The sequence below is a fragment of the Brassica oleracea genome, chromosome C7 (genome assembly GCF_000695525.1).
Source record: "Brassica oleracea var. oleracea cultivar TO1000 chromosome C7, BOL, whole genome shotgun sequence".
Classification (NCBI taxonomy): domain Eukaryota; kingdom Viridiplantae; phylum Streptophyta; class Magnoliopsida; order Brassicales; family Brassicaceae; genus Brassica; species Brassica oleracea.
Genome location: NC_027754.1, coordinates 32,432,346 through 32,450,929, shown reverse-complemented (window position 1 = coordinate 32,450,929; position 18,584 = coordinate 32,432,346). Strand labels below are relative to the sequence as shown.

Here is an 18,584-nt window from a genome sequence, read left to right as displayed (position 1 = left end):
CAAACCAAATCAAAACATGAACCAGACATTCTCTTTCAGTATAACAAGAGTGAGAGAAATAGACATGTACAATAAATGTGAAAGGAGAGTATATATTTGACTAGATTGCTATAAACATCAAAATACCGTATGTTGAAGACGTGGTTCAAGTACCGGTTGCTATAATATGTTGAAGACGTGGTTGATGGACTGAATTGCTATAAACATCAAAAATACCGTATGTTTAAAAAGGCAGTTTAGATTCTGGTTAAGATTCCTTAACCGGGACTAGTGCATCTGGAAGTGGGGGGACTCTTTGACAAATGTTCTTGATAGAAAGGATCATCAGAGCCTTGAACTGAACTTATCCTTGGAGGAGAGAAACTCCATCCTTCCTTATCGCAGCTTTCTTCTTCCTTGAACTTGATGAAGTAGATGGATGACCAGTAATCTCTCAACAGGTTCTTCAATATCATTAAAGAGAATGAGAAAGGGGGGAAGAGAGTGAAAGAGAGAGAGAGAGAGATGTTATCTTACCATCTTGATCAATTGCATCACTTCATTTAATGCGTTCTTGAAGAGATCAGGGTGAGTTAGGTCTTGAGTGGTCAAGATCTCTTGCCTGGTTTTATGTGATAAGTTCACTTCCATTTCCGCTCCTGCGTTTTAAAGAGACAACACTTAAAAAACCGGTTCATGAAGAAAGAAGATGGATGTTAGATACTAAACCTGCGACGATGAACTTCTCCATGATATGTCGAGCCATGTAGATTCTTCTTATCGAATCACCTTCAGGTATTTTACCATGTTCATACACTTCTTCATAGAAATGCAACGTTTCTCCAGCGTAGCAGCTAACAAACATATAACTTCATATCAAAACGTCTGAAGAAGGGGATAAACAATGAAAGGTAAAGACAATCATACACAGTAGTACCTATCCGCAAACTCCATAAGAGATTGGCGAAACCTTTTATTGAGAAGAAGCTTATCAAGCGGCTCATTAGGATCAACAGGTCGAAACTCCTCCTTTCGAAATAACAAACCACTATCAGGTATGCCTAGAGCTAGACTCATTCTCTGAAACTCAAAGTTGTCTTTCTTCTTAAGGCTGATTTGTGAGAGAAGAGGTTGATTGCTCGAGATGGAAAAGAAGACAACCACAAGAACCCCACCCTGTAAAACAAAACACACATATAGTTTTTCAACTGTTTATGATAAGCAGAGAATCTTGCTTAAAGCCTTCATTCATACCGTGACTAAGAGCACAAATCTTGAAGCGACTTGAAGCCAAGAGATTTCTGTGAGAATCTCATTCAACACAAACGCTGTCACCCATATAACGACTGAAGCAGCTGAGACGAGAATCCCTTTCCAGAGATCTCTAAGCTCATCAAAACGAAACTCTACGTGACGGACGGCTCTGGTGAATGCAACTAAAGCAAGGACGTAAAGAGCATGGAGGCCTGCAACTGGGAAAGTCCATTGAAGACCCAAGTGGCATTCGTTGCTGAGAGGCTTTCTTGCATGGATTACTAAAAACCAAAACATTATAACCAAGAACTTTTGCAAAGTAGAGAACAATAAAGTTGCAAAGAAAGGCTTTTACTTGCAGCTCCGAAGATCCATGGCAACAAAACAAGGGGGAGAAAGACGTATGACTTTACAGGTGGTAGACGTTTCCTACATCACAAACAAACATGAAACACCAATAGAGATGAAAACAGATTATGTTTTAAGTATTATATCCTTACTTGACGAATATGAAGTAGAGTTGAAAGGCCTGAGTAATACGGCAGCTCATGAGCAAACCGAATCCAAGTGGTCCTTCCACCCACACTGAAACCAAACATTCCATTAATCAAAATTGTACAAAAGACACGATGATGCAACTGGTTGAGATCTGGTTTCAGAACAGAACCTGCCCAAAGATAGCAATATCGCCGCCAATGTTGCGACTTGAACTGAAGCAGATTGACTGACATCTTTAAAAAGAAATAAACCAGAAGTCAGCTTTGTAGAAACTTAACAAAAGAAGAATCGATTATAATGAAGTAAGTAGTGTCGAACCACAATGGAGAAGAGGAGGTTGAAACTGGAGAAGACTTGAATGACAGGGATCCAGAAGCTGCTACTGTTAGTACGAGGAGCCTTGTGTATCAAACATGGAAAGACCGATCGAGACAAAAGCCTGATTATTATAAAAAAACAAACGAATCCATCAGAGATATCGAAGCACTCACTTTAGAAGTTAATAATAATACAAAGATAAAAGATTTCAATAAAATCGCCCCATTAAATGATCCTTTCGAACTTCAAAATCAAGTTGAATCCAGAGAGACATAACATCAAACAGTTACAAGAGAGAAGAAATAAACAGCTAGAGACATCATATGAAGATAATAATTCTATATCGAAAAATCTGAAATTTCTTGAGGAAGTAGAGAGAGTCAACAAGTAAACAAACGCAGCAAACGAAGACGACTCCAGATCTTCAGAACTAAGAGCTTGGAAAACCGAAAGAAGAAGAAGAAAGAGAGGCAATACACGAAGAAGCAGATAACAGCTATGACAACGGCGAAGTAATCGCTAGGACAACCTCCATGTTTAGCGCATCCACCCCCCATCTTTCTCTGCTTGCATCTCTCTTTCTGCTAAAAACTCGATTTTTTGTTTAGTTTCAAGGCTTTGTTGCTTTATCGAAAAAAAGAGGATTTAACTGTTAAAAAGAATGATTCAGCAAGTCGCAGAAGGACGTCTCTGTCTCTCCATTGTTCATCGCGTACTGACTTTTTTGACCACCAAACACTTTCCTCTTCCTGTTTTCAGTTTTCTTTCATTTAAATTAAAAAAATATATAGTTTCTGCAAACTAATTAAGCATCATTAATAATCATTAACAATAATTAAGATAATCAAGATGGAATATATTTCTTAACAGCAGTGGAAAATACAATATTTTATTAATAAGATTTTCATTTTTTTTTTTTAAACTAGAGATTTTATGATTGGTTTCCCAACTTTACACGTCATTAATTTATAAAAATATTTTCCTCGTTTTGTCTTCTTCTGATGTGACACATTGGTGCACTAAAAATTGCAGTAAAGCACCCTATACTATAAATATTTCACAAAACTACCCATAAAAGTGTAAGCTTTTTAAATTAAGCCCCGTTTTATAAACCTTATGTAAAATTTCACTCCAACGACTTGAGCTTGGAACTACTACTATAACGCCACAGCAAACCTCCGACCAAATTGTTGAGTGCATGAGAAGCCATCGGAACGACAAGACTCGACGACAGAACCGCTGCGTAACCGTAGACTATACCCACAACCGACGCCCTGAGAAAATGTAATAATGAGATGCAAGAACATGTGACGACAATCAAAGAAGGATGATAAAATATGGTTTACCAAGCCGCAAAGGAGTACTTTCTTCCGCTTCCAAGATGAAGTAAACCGAAGATGAGTCCAACTCCAACAATGCTGACCCAACTGGTTCCAAACAAAGGCATCAACCCACCTCTAAACAGCATCTCCTGTCAACGAAATCAAATATGAACTTTGCCTATTAAAAGGAAAAACATCTTTTTGTGTGTTGATTGTACCTCACTGATTCCAGGTAAAGAAGCAACAACAAGGTAGTCTAATGGTTCAAGCGAAGTGAGGATCTGCAAGTAGTGAAGTCCCAATGAGTCAAGTTAAAAGAACCTTAGGAATGTGTTACTATTAGTAGTGTTTTTTTACCTGTTGGTTTGCAGCTTCACTTGAATCAGCAAAATCTGGCCAAGACTTTAGTAGCAAGAACCTGCTTGATGATATCAACACAACCGTTCCAGCAATCAACCCGAGATGCCAAGTTTCGAACCCAACTGCAAGAAATGAGATCAGACAAATCTTTTAAGATTTTATTACACCACATAAGTCGGTTTTTTAAGATGTTACATGGTATATCTGCAGAGCAGTCAGGGATTGGTAACCCTTCAGTCGAAGCAACATGAGAAGCCTGAGAATGTAAACAGAATCACTTAGTTAAATCACGAAAGAAAAACTTTTCAAAGGGATTCACTCACCTTCCTGATGACAAGGCCTAGTGCAGCCATTAAACCGGAAGTTACAGTACAAGCTTGAAGCACTTTGTCTCGAGGAGCAGCAACAACATTGATAGAGGCCTTTGAAGTTGAAGTGTCTTGAGCAATTACTTCTTCTTCTTGATCTACTTCTGTAATAGTTCGTGTGGTTATGTCTTTACCTTGTTGAGACTCTCTTCTTTGTTTCTTAAGCGATTTACGACTCGAAGAGGCCCTTACATCAAACTTGACTGCTCCAGCATCATATAGCTTAGGGTACGGACCAACTGATCAAACCAAAGACTCAGAATCTCCGTCGTAAAAATTGAATTTGATCATATCGAGTAAGTAAGGAATCTGACTCACCTACCTGGAGGAAGTAGATGAAGAGAAGTTGAAGCTCCTCTGCTCCAAGATTGCAGAGAGATGTAACCCATCATAGATTTTCTTCAAGTATGTTGCTTCCGATTCATAGAGACTCTGTTTCCAAAACAAACAAAGGAAGACAAATCTCTGAAACGAGAGGTTCGTGTCTTGCCAGCTTTATACGACGTCGTACGTATCAGAGAATACACAGACAAAGATAAGGCTCCTTTTTGCTCCTTCGTTACATTTCGATCGATTTACAAGAGGAGAGAGACATAAACGATTATCAGAGTTTTGAGCTTTAAATCTGATTACAATGCAATGTCTATCAGAACCAAGTTAAAATTTGAGACTCTTGTTTTGATCTTATTAAGATTTTATGTTTGTAGAAGAAGAAACATTCTTCTATACATATGATGATGAAGAGAGAGACAGAACAAGCGATGGGGGTATGTATATTTGTATGATGGGCTTGGAACCATTTGGCTTCAGAGAGGGATTCGGTAAGTGGGATCAAACATCTTCAATATAAACAAGTTGCCCTTGTCACCCCTTGACAACCTACAGAAACAGAACATAACGTTTTGGGATGTTTGTTCACAAAAAAAATAAAAATAAAAGTGAAAAAAAAATTGCATTCACAACTAACCGTAGTTCCTCGTCCACATAAGTAATCTCTAGTTCACCACGTGCGGTTTCAGGTGCATTTACAGGAATCTGAACCACAAACACCATTCAGACCATCACTAACACGGTTTGAATCAGTACATTGGTTCTCCTCTTATAGACAAACACGAATATAGCAGAAGGAGTTTGAGTGTAACTTACAAGGCCGAGAATTTTAAACACTTTGAGCTGCACAGCGACCTTCCTTGAATTGAGGGGTCTTATGTCTCCAGTTACCTACAAAACAAAAAAAAGATTTTGTTTTGCTAAATAGATGAAACTCATTTTACGGATTCTGCAGAGAGAGTGTCACTCATACAGAGCCAATCCTCTCGAAGGACCAAAGCATATATGAGTTGGAGTTTTCAGTTACAAAACTTTGTGCTACATCTGCAATATTCATGCCACTAGTATATGGTCTAGCACAACGCGCAAAAGCTATAAGTGCAAATGGTACAAACAGTTTGAAAGATTTACCGAGTTGAAGAAAGGCCAAGTCTCCATGTTTTGAACCTTGAGGGTATCCACATTGATAGACTGGTAGTTTGTTACTGATCTCAAGAACTTCGGTTTCTGTTTGAATTGTTTAAAGAAACGGAGAGAAATAACACAACAAGCCAAGAAAAAGAAAAAAAAAACATAAGACAACAACAAAAGAAGAACACAAGTTCTAACCTTAGCCTGGAGAATAGAAGCAGAGGTTGTGTAAATGAGCTCCCATTTCCCATTGAGCAAATCAGACTTCAGAGGCTCCTTGGTTGGATTCACTGCTTCCACTTTACGCGCCAACTGTCTCCCACACAAACAAAAGGCCAAGCAAGAAAGAGATTAAGCATCACTCAGATTTGTCATCTCCATCACATTCCTAACGGTCGGTAACAAGAAAGATAAAAGGAACCTGATCGATCCGAAGCTGGTCATCAGGCGAGGCGGTGGCGCCACGTTCGAGAGGCTCAATGGCTTCGAGAAGGTCTTGCTTCAGCTGCTTCTGCTTCTCTGCTCGACCGTTTCTTGTTAGGAACGCAGGAGGAAAGCTGAACACGGCTTGGATTCTCAACCTCTCTCTATCACTTTTTCGAATGCTCTGTAACTTCGTCGGAACGGCGAAGCCACTGTCCGACTTCAAGAGGCTGCCGGAAAGATACAACCCGGTGGTTGGAGACATCGGAACTACTCCAGTCTTTAGGCACGAAGTCAAAGCCATGGAATCAAAAACACGAGTCGCTACTTCGATTCAGAGAAACTCTGTTCCAAACAGAGGATGATTCAGAGAAACTCTGTTTCACCTTGACGAGCTTCACTTCTACAAGATGAAGATGACAGGGATAATGAAATACTTTTCTCTGATTAATTTATATAATATGAGGAGGATCAAAGGATTTACGAATATTATTATAACTTCAAAGAGGTAAGTTCCTGACACAGAGAGAAAAAGAAAGATCTTTGTTCTGTCATTGCCGTGGAAACATCATCACAGAGATAAGATTTTTTTCTCTCTCTAGAACGAGAGGCCCTCGGTGTTTCCGAACCAAATACGGTGTCGTTTCAAAACACTAGTAAAAAGGATAGCTTTGCCTGTTTCTTCAAATTGTCTAAAGCCGGTTAGATACTTTACATTTATGCTTGTTTATACTGAATCAAGTAACAATGAAAAAGAACCATTTAGCCAGTTGAAATTACAAATGATACATGATTCAGACTACCATAAAAAAAAAACTATCAAAGTACATAGTTATACTGAGTTCTATCTATTAAGTTTACATATTTGTTAAGAGTAAATGAAGAAAGAGCTCAGCCCAAGACGGTAATAAAGGAGGCCCAAGTTCAACTCTGTCTGCATAGGATGAATGTTGGGGACTGGTTCTTGAGGATCGACAGGTACAGCTTCTTGTTCTTCTTCTTGTATCACAACATTGTCATTGTTATGATTGTCTTGAGGATTCTCTAGTACCACTTGATCTTCTTGAGCTTGTGGTGTTGAGAGAAGACGAGTGATCTGTGGTTCCTCTCTTACTACTGGCTCAGGTCTAGTAGCTTGTTGCCACGCTTTCAACAATGGAATGTCATATTGAGGAAGAAGGTGTTTGTATTCATCTTTAAAGGGAAATATCTCTTCATCAAACAGAGCATGCCTAGTAATATATACCTTTCCTGTAGGAGGATACAAGCACATGTATCCTTTGTGTAGACTGCTGTATCCAACAAACACGCACTGAAGAGATTTCGGATCAAACTTGTGATCTTGAAGAGGTCTCAGACAAGGATAACACGCAGAGCCAAAGACCCTTAAAGATCTATAGCTTGGCTTCTCTTTGAACAACATCTCGAATGGACTTTTATTGTCCAGAGCTGATGATGGAAGAAGGTTACTGATGTAGCTTACCGTTGCGAATGCTTCCACCCACAGATTCAGAGGAAGATGGCTTTGAAACATCATGGAAAGGCCTAACTATATTATCATAAGCTTGATGACATTGGTTACTACCTGAAATTACATAACTTTCGAAATCTTCAACATGAAAAGCCTCATCTTTATGATGATCGTCCAGTCACCAGTGTGTTGAAGAAGAGGATCCCTTGCTAATTATAAACGCACAAAATGACGTGATATTTATTTTTTATACATTTCACATCCTAGACTATATTTATTTATTATTTGTTTGCCTGTTATATAAAATTTTAACCTTTCTGTGGCCTCAACAGCTAATTTATTTAACTGAGTTGAAAATCCAAAGCCTCTCAATACAGAACCAAATCAACAAACGGACGAATTGTCGCGTCAGCGAGTTTATGAGAGATGCAAACTCATGTAGCCATGCCTCCACATTCAAAGAAGCTCGCTTCAGCAAGATGCAGTTTTGGTTCTCGTCTCTTATGGTATCAGCTGGTGCAAGCTCTCTTTTAGAAGGCTTTTGTATGAAATGAGTTTAAAGTCTCACTTCTTAAGCTTATGCAATTGCCTGAATAGAAGAAAACCATAGGACCAAAGATCGTTGGACCGAGCTACGCGACTTTCAGACAAATAGAAAACTCATTTTTTCATAAAAAGACGTTTACATGAACAGCAGAAGTATACAGACAGACAAATCAAGAACTGAAAGAAGACAAACAATAGACCTGAACCAAGCAAGCAAAAGTAAACTGTATATACCTTTCAGGCTTTAAAAAACAAATTACAAAACATAAACCAATTTTCCTTTTTTTGTATAGCGTAAAAAGTGCAGAACATAAAAAACTCTTTACTTCGCCATTGAAGCAACAATCTCCTCTAGCTGTCTCCAGTTTTCTCCATTCTTCTTCTTGTTATCCTCTGCATTTTGCTGGTCTTCTTGAAACTTGCGCAAACACTCTTCAAACAGTTCCGGATTTGTATCAGACAAAACCTTAAGTACATTCTCCGTCAAGTTCTTCACAGCCTGATTCCAATGGCTACTACCGTTCTTCTCCAGAGCAGGAAACACTATCGGTAGAATGATTCTATTGTTATGTCTCACCAAGTTACTAACATGATCATTGTTCCATAAGTATAGTGCCCGTTCCGCTACCTAAACAAGTACACAAGCAGTGAAACACATGAACCATTCAAGACTCTTAACCAAAGTAATGACTTTCTCTAACCTGAAAGTGAGAGCTGCTCAAGCACTGAGCAATCTGGCGAGAGAGAGGAACCATACAACGTTCAAACTCTGCTAACTGAGTCGCTTCCAAAATCTCCTCCAACTCATTCAAGAACATAATCTCTTTGGAGCTATTCGTAACAGGCCAGTACTTCAACAGCCCTTTAATGACGGTATCAGCGAGCTTACAGTCTTTCTCAACGAACTGTATAACGCAGTAAGAAAGCTGCTGGTGGTAATTAGGTAAGCATTTCAGCTTGTGCAGAGGAACCAAGACTCTAGTGAGGAAGAGCTTGTGTTCTTCCTTGAGAGGCAAAGCGAATCCGTTGATGATTGATCCCAACACTTCGAGAAACTCGGCGATTCCGGAGTGTTTCCCTGTCTCCAGTATGAAATCATACAAGATGTTGTTCATGGTCTTCCTGATGAAGGGACGGTGGACCATGAACCTCCCGTAGATACGGTGGAGTATTGTTTTGAGATACTCTCTTTCTCTAAAATCTTCGGAGTCGAACAAGTCCAGGAGCTTGAGGACGAATGTGTGGTCGATGTACTTCTTGGATATCTTGGCGTCTGTGTTGGGAGATGCAACGATTCTTAGGAGGAACTCGTAAACGATCTGCAAGTGAGGCCAAGAAGGGTTCAAGGATCCTTCTTCTTGTTCTTCTAAGTCTCCTGCTTCTGGAGTGGTTTTGCTCTTCCATTGTTGCTGGTGTGGATTACTAAAGAGATTAGCAGAGACCATCCTCGTAGCTTCTTGGATAACTGGTTCAGGGAACTTGCCGTTCCCTGAAGAGATGACATAGTCCACAACTTCGAGAAGTGTTTGCCTTTTGATCTCTTTCTCCTTCAGGTTTAGCTGAGGCTCGGCGGCGAAGTCAAACACTACGCAGCATAACCTAAGCTTCTTGAGAAACAGCTCCTGCTTCTCGGAGATGGAAACATCTTTCAACCTTGGCAAGACATCAACGGAAAGAGAAGCAAGGTTGTCTCCATTTGATGATGATCTCTGGCTTGAAACTTCATGGTTGTTGTTGTCTGGAGCTTGGGACTCACCATTATCCCAAAACTTAGCAGAAGAAGGTTTCTTAGGAAGCTTCCCAAGTATTTGCTTAAACATCTTCTCAAGTCAAAACTTCAAGTTTCCAGCTGTAGAGAGTCAGATCAGATATTCTCAAGTTTCCATTAACTTTTAAAGCAAAGTCAGATCTCAGAAACTAGAAGAGTATACTTTACTACTCCTAAGACCATCTCTCACCACGCATAAAAACGATTTGATTTACTCATCCAGAGACCAAGCAAAAACAAGATCTGAATCATATAACGAAGCAGAAGAACCAAGAAGAAGAAGGGTTTAGCTTTTCATGGCTATTGCTTCGTTGGCATGAGGAGAGAGAGAAAAGGAAATGGATAAAGATTAGGGCCCAAAGATTAGAGAAAGACTAGAGATAAAAAGAAAGGATGGTGACTGAGAGAAGACAGAATGACCAGAGAAAAAAATTTCACTGTCTGAAACAGGGAACAAACAGCATGTCGACAACGTTTTTAAGTCATATAAGTACCAATGAAGTAAATAGAGATTTAAAATCCAGTGACTGAAACCAAATCTAGATCATGCAATTAGAGTTCCAAGACTTGTTGGAGTTAGTAAAACAGATCCACAAACCCCCAAAAAAAAACTGAAACCAAAGACTGCTTTTTAAATAAAAAAATATACAAGTGAAAGGGAGAGTAAAGTATTTAATACAAACAACAAACTGATTCTTGTGGCAAACTCCTAAAGCTGCAATTTTGCAGATATCATCATCAGGAGAAGATGAAAATGAATCAGAGACAGTCTCAGGAAAGAGTAACAGAGATGGGACAAATATAGCAAAAGAAGAAGAAAAAGACATTAACAAGCTTCAAAGAAGAAATCTAAACGGGGACAATCTTACATATTGACTTTCAAGAAGAGGCCACTTTTCTTCAATGCTTCTCCTGAATTTGATATCAGAAGTATCTGAAGAACATACTCACACTCCAGTGGATAAGACACGAAAGGCTCTCTCTTTTTCTTCTTCTTTACAATTCTTCTAACCTCATGAAGCCTTTCTCATCCCAACTTCTTCCAAACGTTTCCAAGTGGCTTCGCGTTTTGCCTTGGTTTCACCTTCCTTTGATTCATCTTCTTTGAACTTAGCAAGGCATTCCTTGAACAGCTCAGGGTCAAGGTCGCTAAATATCTTCCGGACGTTTAGTGTCAAGCTATGAACAGCTTGGTTCCAATGCTTCTCCGCGTTTCTCTCCAGCGCAGGGAATATAATTGGAAGAATGACTTTGCGGCTCTGCATTATCAGATTCTCTATGTGATTGTTGTTCCATAAGAATAAAGCTCTCTCTGCAACCTGCACACAAAAAAAATAAATAGATGAAGAAATATCAATTATATATATATAGCATAACTAAATATATATATATATTTATAGTTGAAAAATCTGTTAAAAGTATCCGAAAATATTTGAAGAAAATTAAATTATTATAAATTTTCCTAACTACACATGAAAGTATCCAGATATTTTTATCTAAATTATCCAAAGTAATTCGAAATATCCAAGGTTTTTATTCAAATCATCCTAATTATCCGATATTTACCCAAAATACCCGATAGCCCGAACTACTCGAAATAACCGAACTTGAACAGAACCAAATGAAAACCAATTTTTTCATGGTATTTTCGGATTCCTAGTTTTACTATCGGAACTGAACCAAACCCGAGACTACCCGAACCAAAAATAGGTCATGTAGTAAAAGATTCTCTAGCATTCCTACCGAAATACCCAAACACCCAAAATAACCAGGCCTAGGCGCAACCAACAGCAGGAGAGAGTGTGTTTTTCAGAAAATGTCAAAAGCGAATGTGAGAAAGCATAGAGAGTTGAATAGATACCTGAAAATGCAGACTGTTCAAGCATCGAGCTATCTGGCGAAACAGTGGCACCATACACCGTTGGAACTCTGGTGGCTGCGTTGCTTCGAGGACTTCCTCCAACTCATTGAGAAACATGACTTCTTTAGAACTGTTCGTCACTGGCCAGTACTTCAGCAACCCTCTTATAACCGTATCAGCGAGTTTGCAATCCTTTTCCACAAACTGCGTGATACAATAAGACAGCTGCTGGTGATACATCTGCAAGCACTTCGGTTTGTGGAGAGGTATCAAAACACGGACTAGAAACACTTTGTGCTCGTCTTTCAAAGGAAGAGCAAACCCGTTGATGATGCTCCCCAAGATCTCGAGAAACTCAGCGATCCCGTTGTGTTTCTCCGTCTCGAATACAAACCGGTAGAAGATGTTGTTTATGGACTTTCTGATGAAAGGACGGTGCACCATGAATTTACCGTAGATCCGGTGGAGGATGGTTTTGAGACAGTCTCTCTCTCTAGGATCCTCGGAGTCGAATAAGTCTAGTAACCGCAGGACGAAGGATTGGTCTATGTATCTTTTAGCCAGCTTGGTGTCGGTGTCAGGGGAAGCAACAAACCTCAAGAAAAGCTCGTAGACAAGCTGCAAGTGAGGCCAGGCGAGATCCATGGAAGGCTCTTCCTCCTCCAGGTCTAAGGCGTCGATGACTTTGTTCTCGCGTGGCTGAGGGTTTAGCGTTCTGAATATGTTGGCAGAGACCATGCGTACGACTTCTTGAATACTCACTTCGCTGAACTTGCCGTTAGCGGAGTTCACGTAGTCCACAAGCTCAAGCAATGTCTGCCTCTTGATATCTTTCTCCTTGATGTTCTTTGTAGGGTCTGTGAAGTCGAACACTACACGGCACAGGTTCAGCTTCTTTATGAAGAGGTTTTGCTTTTCGGTGTTGGGTACGTCTTTGAAACTCGGTAGTGCTTCATAAGGAGTGAAGACTCCTCCATTGTTGTTGTTGTTGTTTCCACCTTTGAAACCAGAGTCGGAAGAAGCAGCGGATCTCCCGCCTGAAGGAGCGTTCTTGGTGTGAGAGTTGGCTGACTTTCCATGGCCATTGTCACTGCTTTTGGAAGTGGAAGCATGGGAGGATGAAGAGGAATGACCACCACCGTGTTCACGTTCACGTCCACGATGATGATGATGTTCGTTCTTTGAAGACTTTTTGGGAAGCTTACTCAGAATCTGTTTCCACATAGCTTTTTATATAACTCAACAACAGAACTCAGATTCTCTAATCATCCCACAGAACAACAAGACCTATAAGAACAAATCCAGAAAAACTCAAATCCTAGATCAAGTCTACAACTTTATAAACAGAATCAAACCACGAACCTGTAAATTCAAGAGAAATCTCCAAAAGTCGCGACCTTTTTGTAAGAATTCCAAATAAAAATTCAAACTTTTGGCGATTCCAATTCTGTAAACAAGAGGGAAGCTACACATTCCCCACAAACAAACAGAGAAAATGAATTTAGAAAGAAGCAAATAATCGGCGATGAAGGTCAACAGAGGAAATACCCAGATGAGAGAAGAAAACGATTATAACGATGATGATGATGATGATGATGATAACATTCAAACTTCTTCGGACCTGTTTTGTTTTCGTTGTTTTTTGTTGACTTGATGAAAATTTTTTTTTTTTTTTTCTGGGTTATTCTTTCGTTCCCCTTTCCTTTGGCAAGTATGAATTTCTTTTTCTTTCTTTCTCAAAGCTATGAATTTTCTTGCTTTATTTTAAAAATTTTGCTCTTTTTCTTTTAATAAAAACTGTATACTCTCCTCGTGATCCAGTTATAATTCTTCTTTGATGATCCAACGGTTTTCATTTGATCGTCCCAACCTTTTTTTTTCCTTCTTTTTAATTTGTTTTATTGATTTATTTGCTGCCTTTCTTTAAATAGTATTCTGGGATGCCAAGTCTTACTTTTGTGATTTCATGATTACGATTTATTTGAAGATTCGAGTCACTCACTACACACGACGTCGTTTGTGTTGTTTAGCATGATGAGTTGTAACTTATAGCTTTGCAGGTTGTTGCACACACGTGCACCCGGTGAGGTTCCTCGAATCGCACTCAAAAGTGGACTGTTTTGAAACCCAGCTTTTGATCAGAAGAACCAGTCCTTGTGGAAATGGAGTTTCCAAACAAAATGTAAATATGCGTGATCATGTCTTCAACATTTTACTTTCTAATAAAAGTGGCTCAAGACTGTCACCACCACTAAAACCAATTGGAGTTTTTACTATTAAAAGCTTTAACAATTCAGACGCCCATATATACATGTCCAAGGCTTAAAATACCAATTCTGAACCCAAACGACATGCTTTAATTTACTAAATTATGAGAACACATACAATTATACAATATCCAGTAACGCATTTATACGTCTTTAATTTACTCACTTAATGATGTTTTAAGTGTTTAACAGCAAGTCTTTGTCTACTGAAATTACTTGATACCAAAACATAACTTAATTCGACACTAACTAATCTTTATTACTTAACAAGAACCTATCTTTAGTAGATTCTAAAATATTACTTTTGATTTTTTACTTAAGTCCCACACTTCAGGAACCAAAATGTTCCAAAACGTAAAAAAAATTATCACATACAATAGATTTCAAGCCTTAATATTAACATTAGATACCGAAAGAAAAGATATGCACTATGTTTTTACCTTATCAGATTTTTTCACTCATTGATTCTGCAATGTTAGTGATATATATATGCATTGTTTTTTATTTTTTTATTTTTTCCATAAATTTTTTTTTGTAACAATGTTAAAATTAATTACCGGTTTTTCAAATTTGTTACAGAAGGACAGAGGAAACTAGAAGCAGAGTAATTGAAAGCAACTAAACAAACACTCATACTAAGACTCACAAGAACAGACACTAGAGACAACAGCTAAACGAGACACATCAGAATCGGACTTTGACGATTGCCATAAAAAAAAGAACTACAGTTAATACGAGATCCAGAACCCGGTAATTTAGGCCTCTCCGATGAACAGGTCTGTTAAGATTTGGCTCACCTAGAACAGCTTGCGACACATCTCAATCTGCAACCAGTCCAATCAGACCGCAAAACCCATGGTCTAGAACACCGGTGAAGACGAAGGCTGAGCTTTATTCGGGAAGAAGAACAACCATGAGACGCCACACGCCTACGAACCTACACCAAAAAGACAGAGCTAGCAAGTACCTGTTGACTTGAAGAAAGAAATGGAGCCAAAGGAGAAGTATGGAGTAGTTTGGGTCTGGTGCAAAGATAGGGACATGATCTTAAGAGATTGTCTATCAAGGCTTCATGAAGGTTTAGAGAAGTCTAGAAGTGTCATGAAGCCTGTGCAAAGATAGGGTTTAAGTCCAGGAGGGACTTAGACATCATTTGGAGATGTTTGGGTGAGATGTGCAAACTTAGGGCGAGGTACAGACATGCGGTCCGTACATTCGTCCGTACTTCACCCGGGATCGACCAGAAGCTGTGCAAACTTAGGGCGTCGGTTTCCAAGAGCAATCAGACGACCTTATCTTCTTTGTGACTGTTGGAAAGCAAGGGAAAGGAGAGAGGGCGTGGTCCAAAGACAGCCTGTCATGAGATGTAAAGGGAAAGCAATTTGGACCATGAATCTAGACACATATGTGAGTAAAGGTTCATGGGAGCCTTAGCTTAACCAATCAGGCAGCAGCTCCTCTCCACCAATCAGCTACAATCACGTGCTCCCCTTGACCAGAAACAAGACTACATCCAAGCCATCCATTTCTCAAGTCATTTCTATCCATTAGATTAAGGGTTTATGATTGCAAAGTGTAAAATCCTATATAAGGCATTGTTGTGAACGTTTTGTAACTCCTAAGGGAGTAAGGGGGAGTTTCCCTCTCCACTTCATGAATGATAAACTTGTTCTTGACTCTGAAACCCTAATCTCTAATCTCTTATTCTCTCATAAACACTCTCATCAATCTCTCTTTCTAAATCACCTAGAGCAAGCTCTCATCTTTCTCCATTGGAGTTTATACACACACACATACAACCAGAGAAGAGAACTCTACAAATCTCATATGGTATCAGAGCCAGGTTCATCAGAAGCTGAGCTGAAGCTTCCGCAAGTCCACAGCTCACGCCTCAGCTCAAAACCAAACCATTGAAGCTTTCCCATCCAGTTTAGTCCCTTGTGAAGAAGAAGGCTGAAGCTTTCGCAAGTCCACAGCTCACGCCTTAGCTCAAAACCAAACCATTGAAGCTTTCCCATCCAGTTTAGTCCCTTGTGAAGAAGAAGGCTGAAGCTTGGCGAATTCCCTTGGTTCCTCATCATGTTCTCTACCTGCTCAAATGGAGATTATTCTTGGAGGCAAAGATGTATGGAGAGGCCTAACTAACCTGACTCCAAAGCTCCTTGTCCAAGAGAAGTTTCACATCAGGCTACAAGAGGATGGTGTCAAGAGTTTGGCGCCTAGATGTTCTGAAGAAAGGAGGGGTCTTTTGAGTTGATGGTACAAGATGGTGGCCATGAACTGAAGGAGAAGGAGGTGGGTGATGATCCAAACTCTCAGTTTCAACAACAGTCATGACGGGTATACAAAATGCAAAAGGAATCAACCTGGTTCCTTGTTGTAAGCGATTCTATAAACCATCTAGATAATGAACTTGTGTTGTTGACTGGTTGTGATGTTGTGATGTGATTGAAAACCCGAGGATTGTTTAAAAGATTACTAAATGAAATAAAATGAATGTAGAATCTGTCCCAGGATGCTTAAAGAGCTTAGTTTCCTAGTAATCCTTACATCGTACTAGTTATACTAGGCTTACTAGCAGCAGTGTAAGCGCTTTAAAAATATCTAGTAACTTATCAGAATTACTAGGATTACTAGATATGTTAATATGCTTAGCTCCGGTTCATAATGATGCTTATTGTGATTGATTGAATCTGCTTGCATACATGGATTGAAACCGAATTGAAAGCTGTTGCATATAGTCTTGTGGTTGTCTTACATTGAAGCATTAGATTCATGTCTAAATTTCTGAGTAAAGAAGTTTAAAAATGCCTAAGTAGCTTGCATAAATCTGGAAAAGAAAGTGCTTGTGCTTAGAGAGGTTGCTTGCAAAGACAGAACTTGAAAATAACTTGTTTAATCTGTTGCAATGCTTGTGAGATTGAGAATCAAACTTGATGATTAATCAAGGATTGATCACAATACTCTTGTGTCTTATCTTTGCTGGAGTTTGAGTGGTGTTTCAGGTTCACAAGAAGTGTTTTTGGCTCACCACCTATCCAAGACAAGAGGAAGACTTGATCCATTGTGTGGAGCAATGGGAAGGTACTTGTATGTAGAACCTGGTTTAAGAAGCGCAGGCCACGAAGTTGTTGAGCTCTTGGTTCAAGACACATAAGAGGAAGACTTGATCCATTGTGTGGAGCAATGGGAAGGTGCTTGTGTGTAAAAGCCGGTTTAAGAAGCGCAGGCCACGAGGTTGTTGAGCTCCTGGTTCAATACACACAAGAAGAAAAAAGTCACCACCTAAGTCATGAGGAAGGCCGGTGATCTGAGGGTACTTGAAGCTGAAGGCAAAAGGGTGGATCAGTGATTTAAGCGCAGCTGTTAGGGTGGTGTGCTCCTAGTCTTGAAGTTCATTGAGGTTCATTTCAAGCTTGGATTTTTCCTATACTCGGTCTCAAGCTTGCGGTGGGGATTCAAATGAGCAACCTTCTTTCTGATGAACCAACGATCAATTTAATCATACCAAAGGTGATTATTCATGTTCTAGATGTCCAAGAAAGTCTTGGGCTTGATGGTTTTCAAAAAGATTCAAAAACAGACTTGTTTGGGCCAAATGGAGAAACCGATAAAATATTGGCTAAGGGAAAAGATGGACTTCAACCAGGCCTCAAAGGGACATGTCTTGGCTCATATCAGGAGCATATTCTTCACTTTTCAAAGTCTTGGTCGTGCCTATATCAAGAGGCAGTCCAAGTTTCAGTCAAAGACTTTATTTAGTCAAGTCTTTGTTTCTATTTTCAATGTCTTGTTTTTAGCACTTTTTTCTTTGGATTTCTACAACTTGTAATCCTATATATAGGGCCTATGAGCCACGAAATAAAGCATTCCTTTTCCCTTTCTATTTGAGTTTATCTCTTTGTTCTTTGTAGAACATTTTTCGTTTCTTGGTGAGGTTATCTCCGAGTAAACAAATCTCTATATCGTTGGACATGTGCGTCATATCAGGCAACATTTATAAATCCTTCTTTTGGTGGAATTATGAGTCATATCAAGCACCAACTGAAGTCTGGTAGTATCATTGGGCCATCCGCAACCCATTGTGTCACTGTTCAATCCATCAGTTCTCTCTTTTGGCGAGTTCATATCCCTTTAGTCCGATTGAGTGATCTTTCCCTAATTTAGGGCGTATCATAAAGGAACACACCATCGAAGACCAAGAGCGACGCAGAAGAACACCGCTCCTTCACTGCCCCGAGGAAACCAACGACGGCTCAGATCGAACGAACCGACTCACCCACGCCGAGAAGGAGAAGCAATGGAGACAGAGGAAAGAGAAGAGCCCTTCAGGAATCAAGATCTGACCCAAATCGAGATCACCGCCACCACGCTTGACCAGAGCAAAAAAATCGTCGGAATTTCGTCGGAATAACGTTAATCCAACGACATACCGACGAAACAAGTCCTCGGAAATAATTCCTCGGAATTTCTTTTTTCCTCGGAAATCCCTCGGAATTTTCCGACGGAATTCCGAAGAAAAAAATTTCCAAGGAAATTCCGAGGATCACTAGTTTGTAGGAAATCTCCTCGGAATATACCGAGGGAGAACTTCGTCGGGATATTTCCTCGGAACTTCATCGATCGATGCGTTTTTGGACATATATCCATCGATCGATCCGTTTATAAAAAAACGTTCGGAATATACC

General features: G+C 39.5%; 5 protein-coding genes across 8 annotated transcripts; all 5 read right to left on the bottom strand.

Moving 5' to 3' along the window:
* Positions 1-9: 9 nt before the first annotated feature.
* LOC106306165 (regulator of G-protein signaling 1) lies at positions 10-2,793 on the bottom strand. The gene is made up of 10 exons (XM_013742660.1): positions 2,527-2,793; positions 2,050-2,170; positions 1,901-1,964; positions 1,734-1,818; positions 1,589-1,662; positions 1,234-1,514; positions 917-1,155; positions 709-833; positions 517-638; positions 10-443 (listed from the first exon to the last, which is right to left on the bottom strand). The coding sequence occupies exons 1-10, from the start codon at positions 2,604-2,606 to the stop codon at positions 258-260; spliced, it is 1,377 nt and encodes a 458-aa protein (XP_013598114.1). The 5' UTR covers positions 2,607-2,793; the 3' UTR covers positions 10-257.
* On the bottom strand, positions 2,710-4,665 carry LOC106306166. 2 transcript variants are annotated; one of them, XM_013742662.1, is made up of 8 exons: positions 4,422-4,665; positions 4,055-4,338; positions 3,927-3,987; positions 3,729-3,853; positions 3,590-3,652; positions 3,396-3,520; positions 3,163-3,323; positions 2,710-2,798 (listed from the first exon to the last, which is right to left on the bottom strand). In XM_013742662.1, the coding sequence occupies exons 1-7, from the start codon at positions 4,489-4,491 to the stop codon at positions 3,176-3,178; spliced, it is 876 nt and encodes a 291-aa protein (XP_013598116.1). In that variant the 5' UTR covers positions 4,492-4,665; the 3' UTR covers positions 2,710-2,798; positions 3,163-3,175. The 2 variants fall into 2 exon arrangements, with proteins under 2 accessions (XP_013598116.1, XP_013598115.1); XM_013742661.1 differs by lacking the exon at positions 2,710-2,798 and having other exon boundaries at positions 2,957-3,323.
* A 28-nt stretch (positions 4,666-4,693) lies between these two features.
* Positions 4,694-6,588, bottom strand: LOC106306167 (probable plastid-lipid-associated protein 4, chloroplastic). Of its 3 annotated transcripts, XM_013742664.1 has the most exons (7): positions 6,468-6,588; positions 6,359-6,386; positions 5,982-6,326; positions 5,561-5,872; positions 5,246-5,320; positions 5,067-5,134; positions 4,694-4,978 (listed from the first exon to the last, which is right to left on the bottom strand). In XM_013742664.1, exons 3-7 carry the CDS (start codon positions 6,285-6,287, stop codon positions 4,906-4,908), a joined length of 834 nt encoding a protein of 277 aa, XP_013598118.1. In that variant the 5' UTR covers positions 6,288-6,326; positions 6,359-6,386; positions 6,468-6,588; the 3' UTR covers positions 4,694-4,905. The 3 variants fall into 3 exon arrangements, with proteins under 3 accessions (XP_013598118.1, XP_013598119.1, XP_013598117.1); XM_013742665.1 differs by having other exon boundaries at positions 5,561-5,656; positions 5,759-5,872; positions 5,982-6,579; XM_013742663.1 differs by having other exon boundaries at positions 5,982-6,588.
* Positions 6,589-8,106: 1,518 nt separating this feature from the next.
* On the bottom strand, positions 8,107-10,298 carry LOC106305991 (serine/threonine protein phosphatase 2A 55 kDa regulatory subunit B' delta isoform). The gene is made up of 2 exons (XM_013742435.1): positions 8,702-10,298; positions 8,107-8,628 (listed from the first exon to the last, which is right to left on the bottom strand). Exons 1-2 carry the CDS (start codon positions 9,818-9,820, stop codon positions 8,323-8,325), a joined length of 1,425 nt encoding a protein of 474 aa, XP_013597889.1. The 5' UTR covers positions 9,821-10,298; the 3' UTR covers positions 8,107-8,322.
* Positions 10,299-10,380: 82 nt separating this feature from the next.
* Positions 10,381-12,771, bottom strand: LOC106305990 (serine/threonine protein phosphatase 2A 59 kDa regulatory subunit B' eta isoform; the record flags this gene model as incomplete). Its single annotated transcript, XM_013742434.1, is given in 2 exon segments — positions 10,381-11,087; positions 11,630-12,771. Coding segments are annotated over 2 exon segments (1,448 nt in total), but the record flags the coding sequence as incomplete, so codon positions are not given.
* Between the last annotated feature and the right edge of the window lie 5,813 nt (positions 12,772-18,584).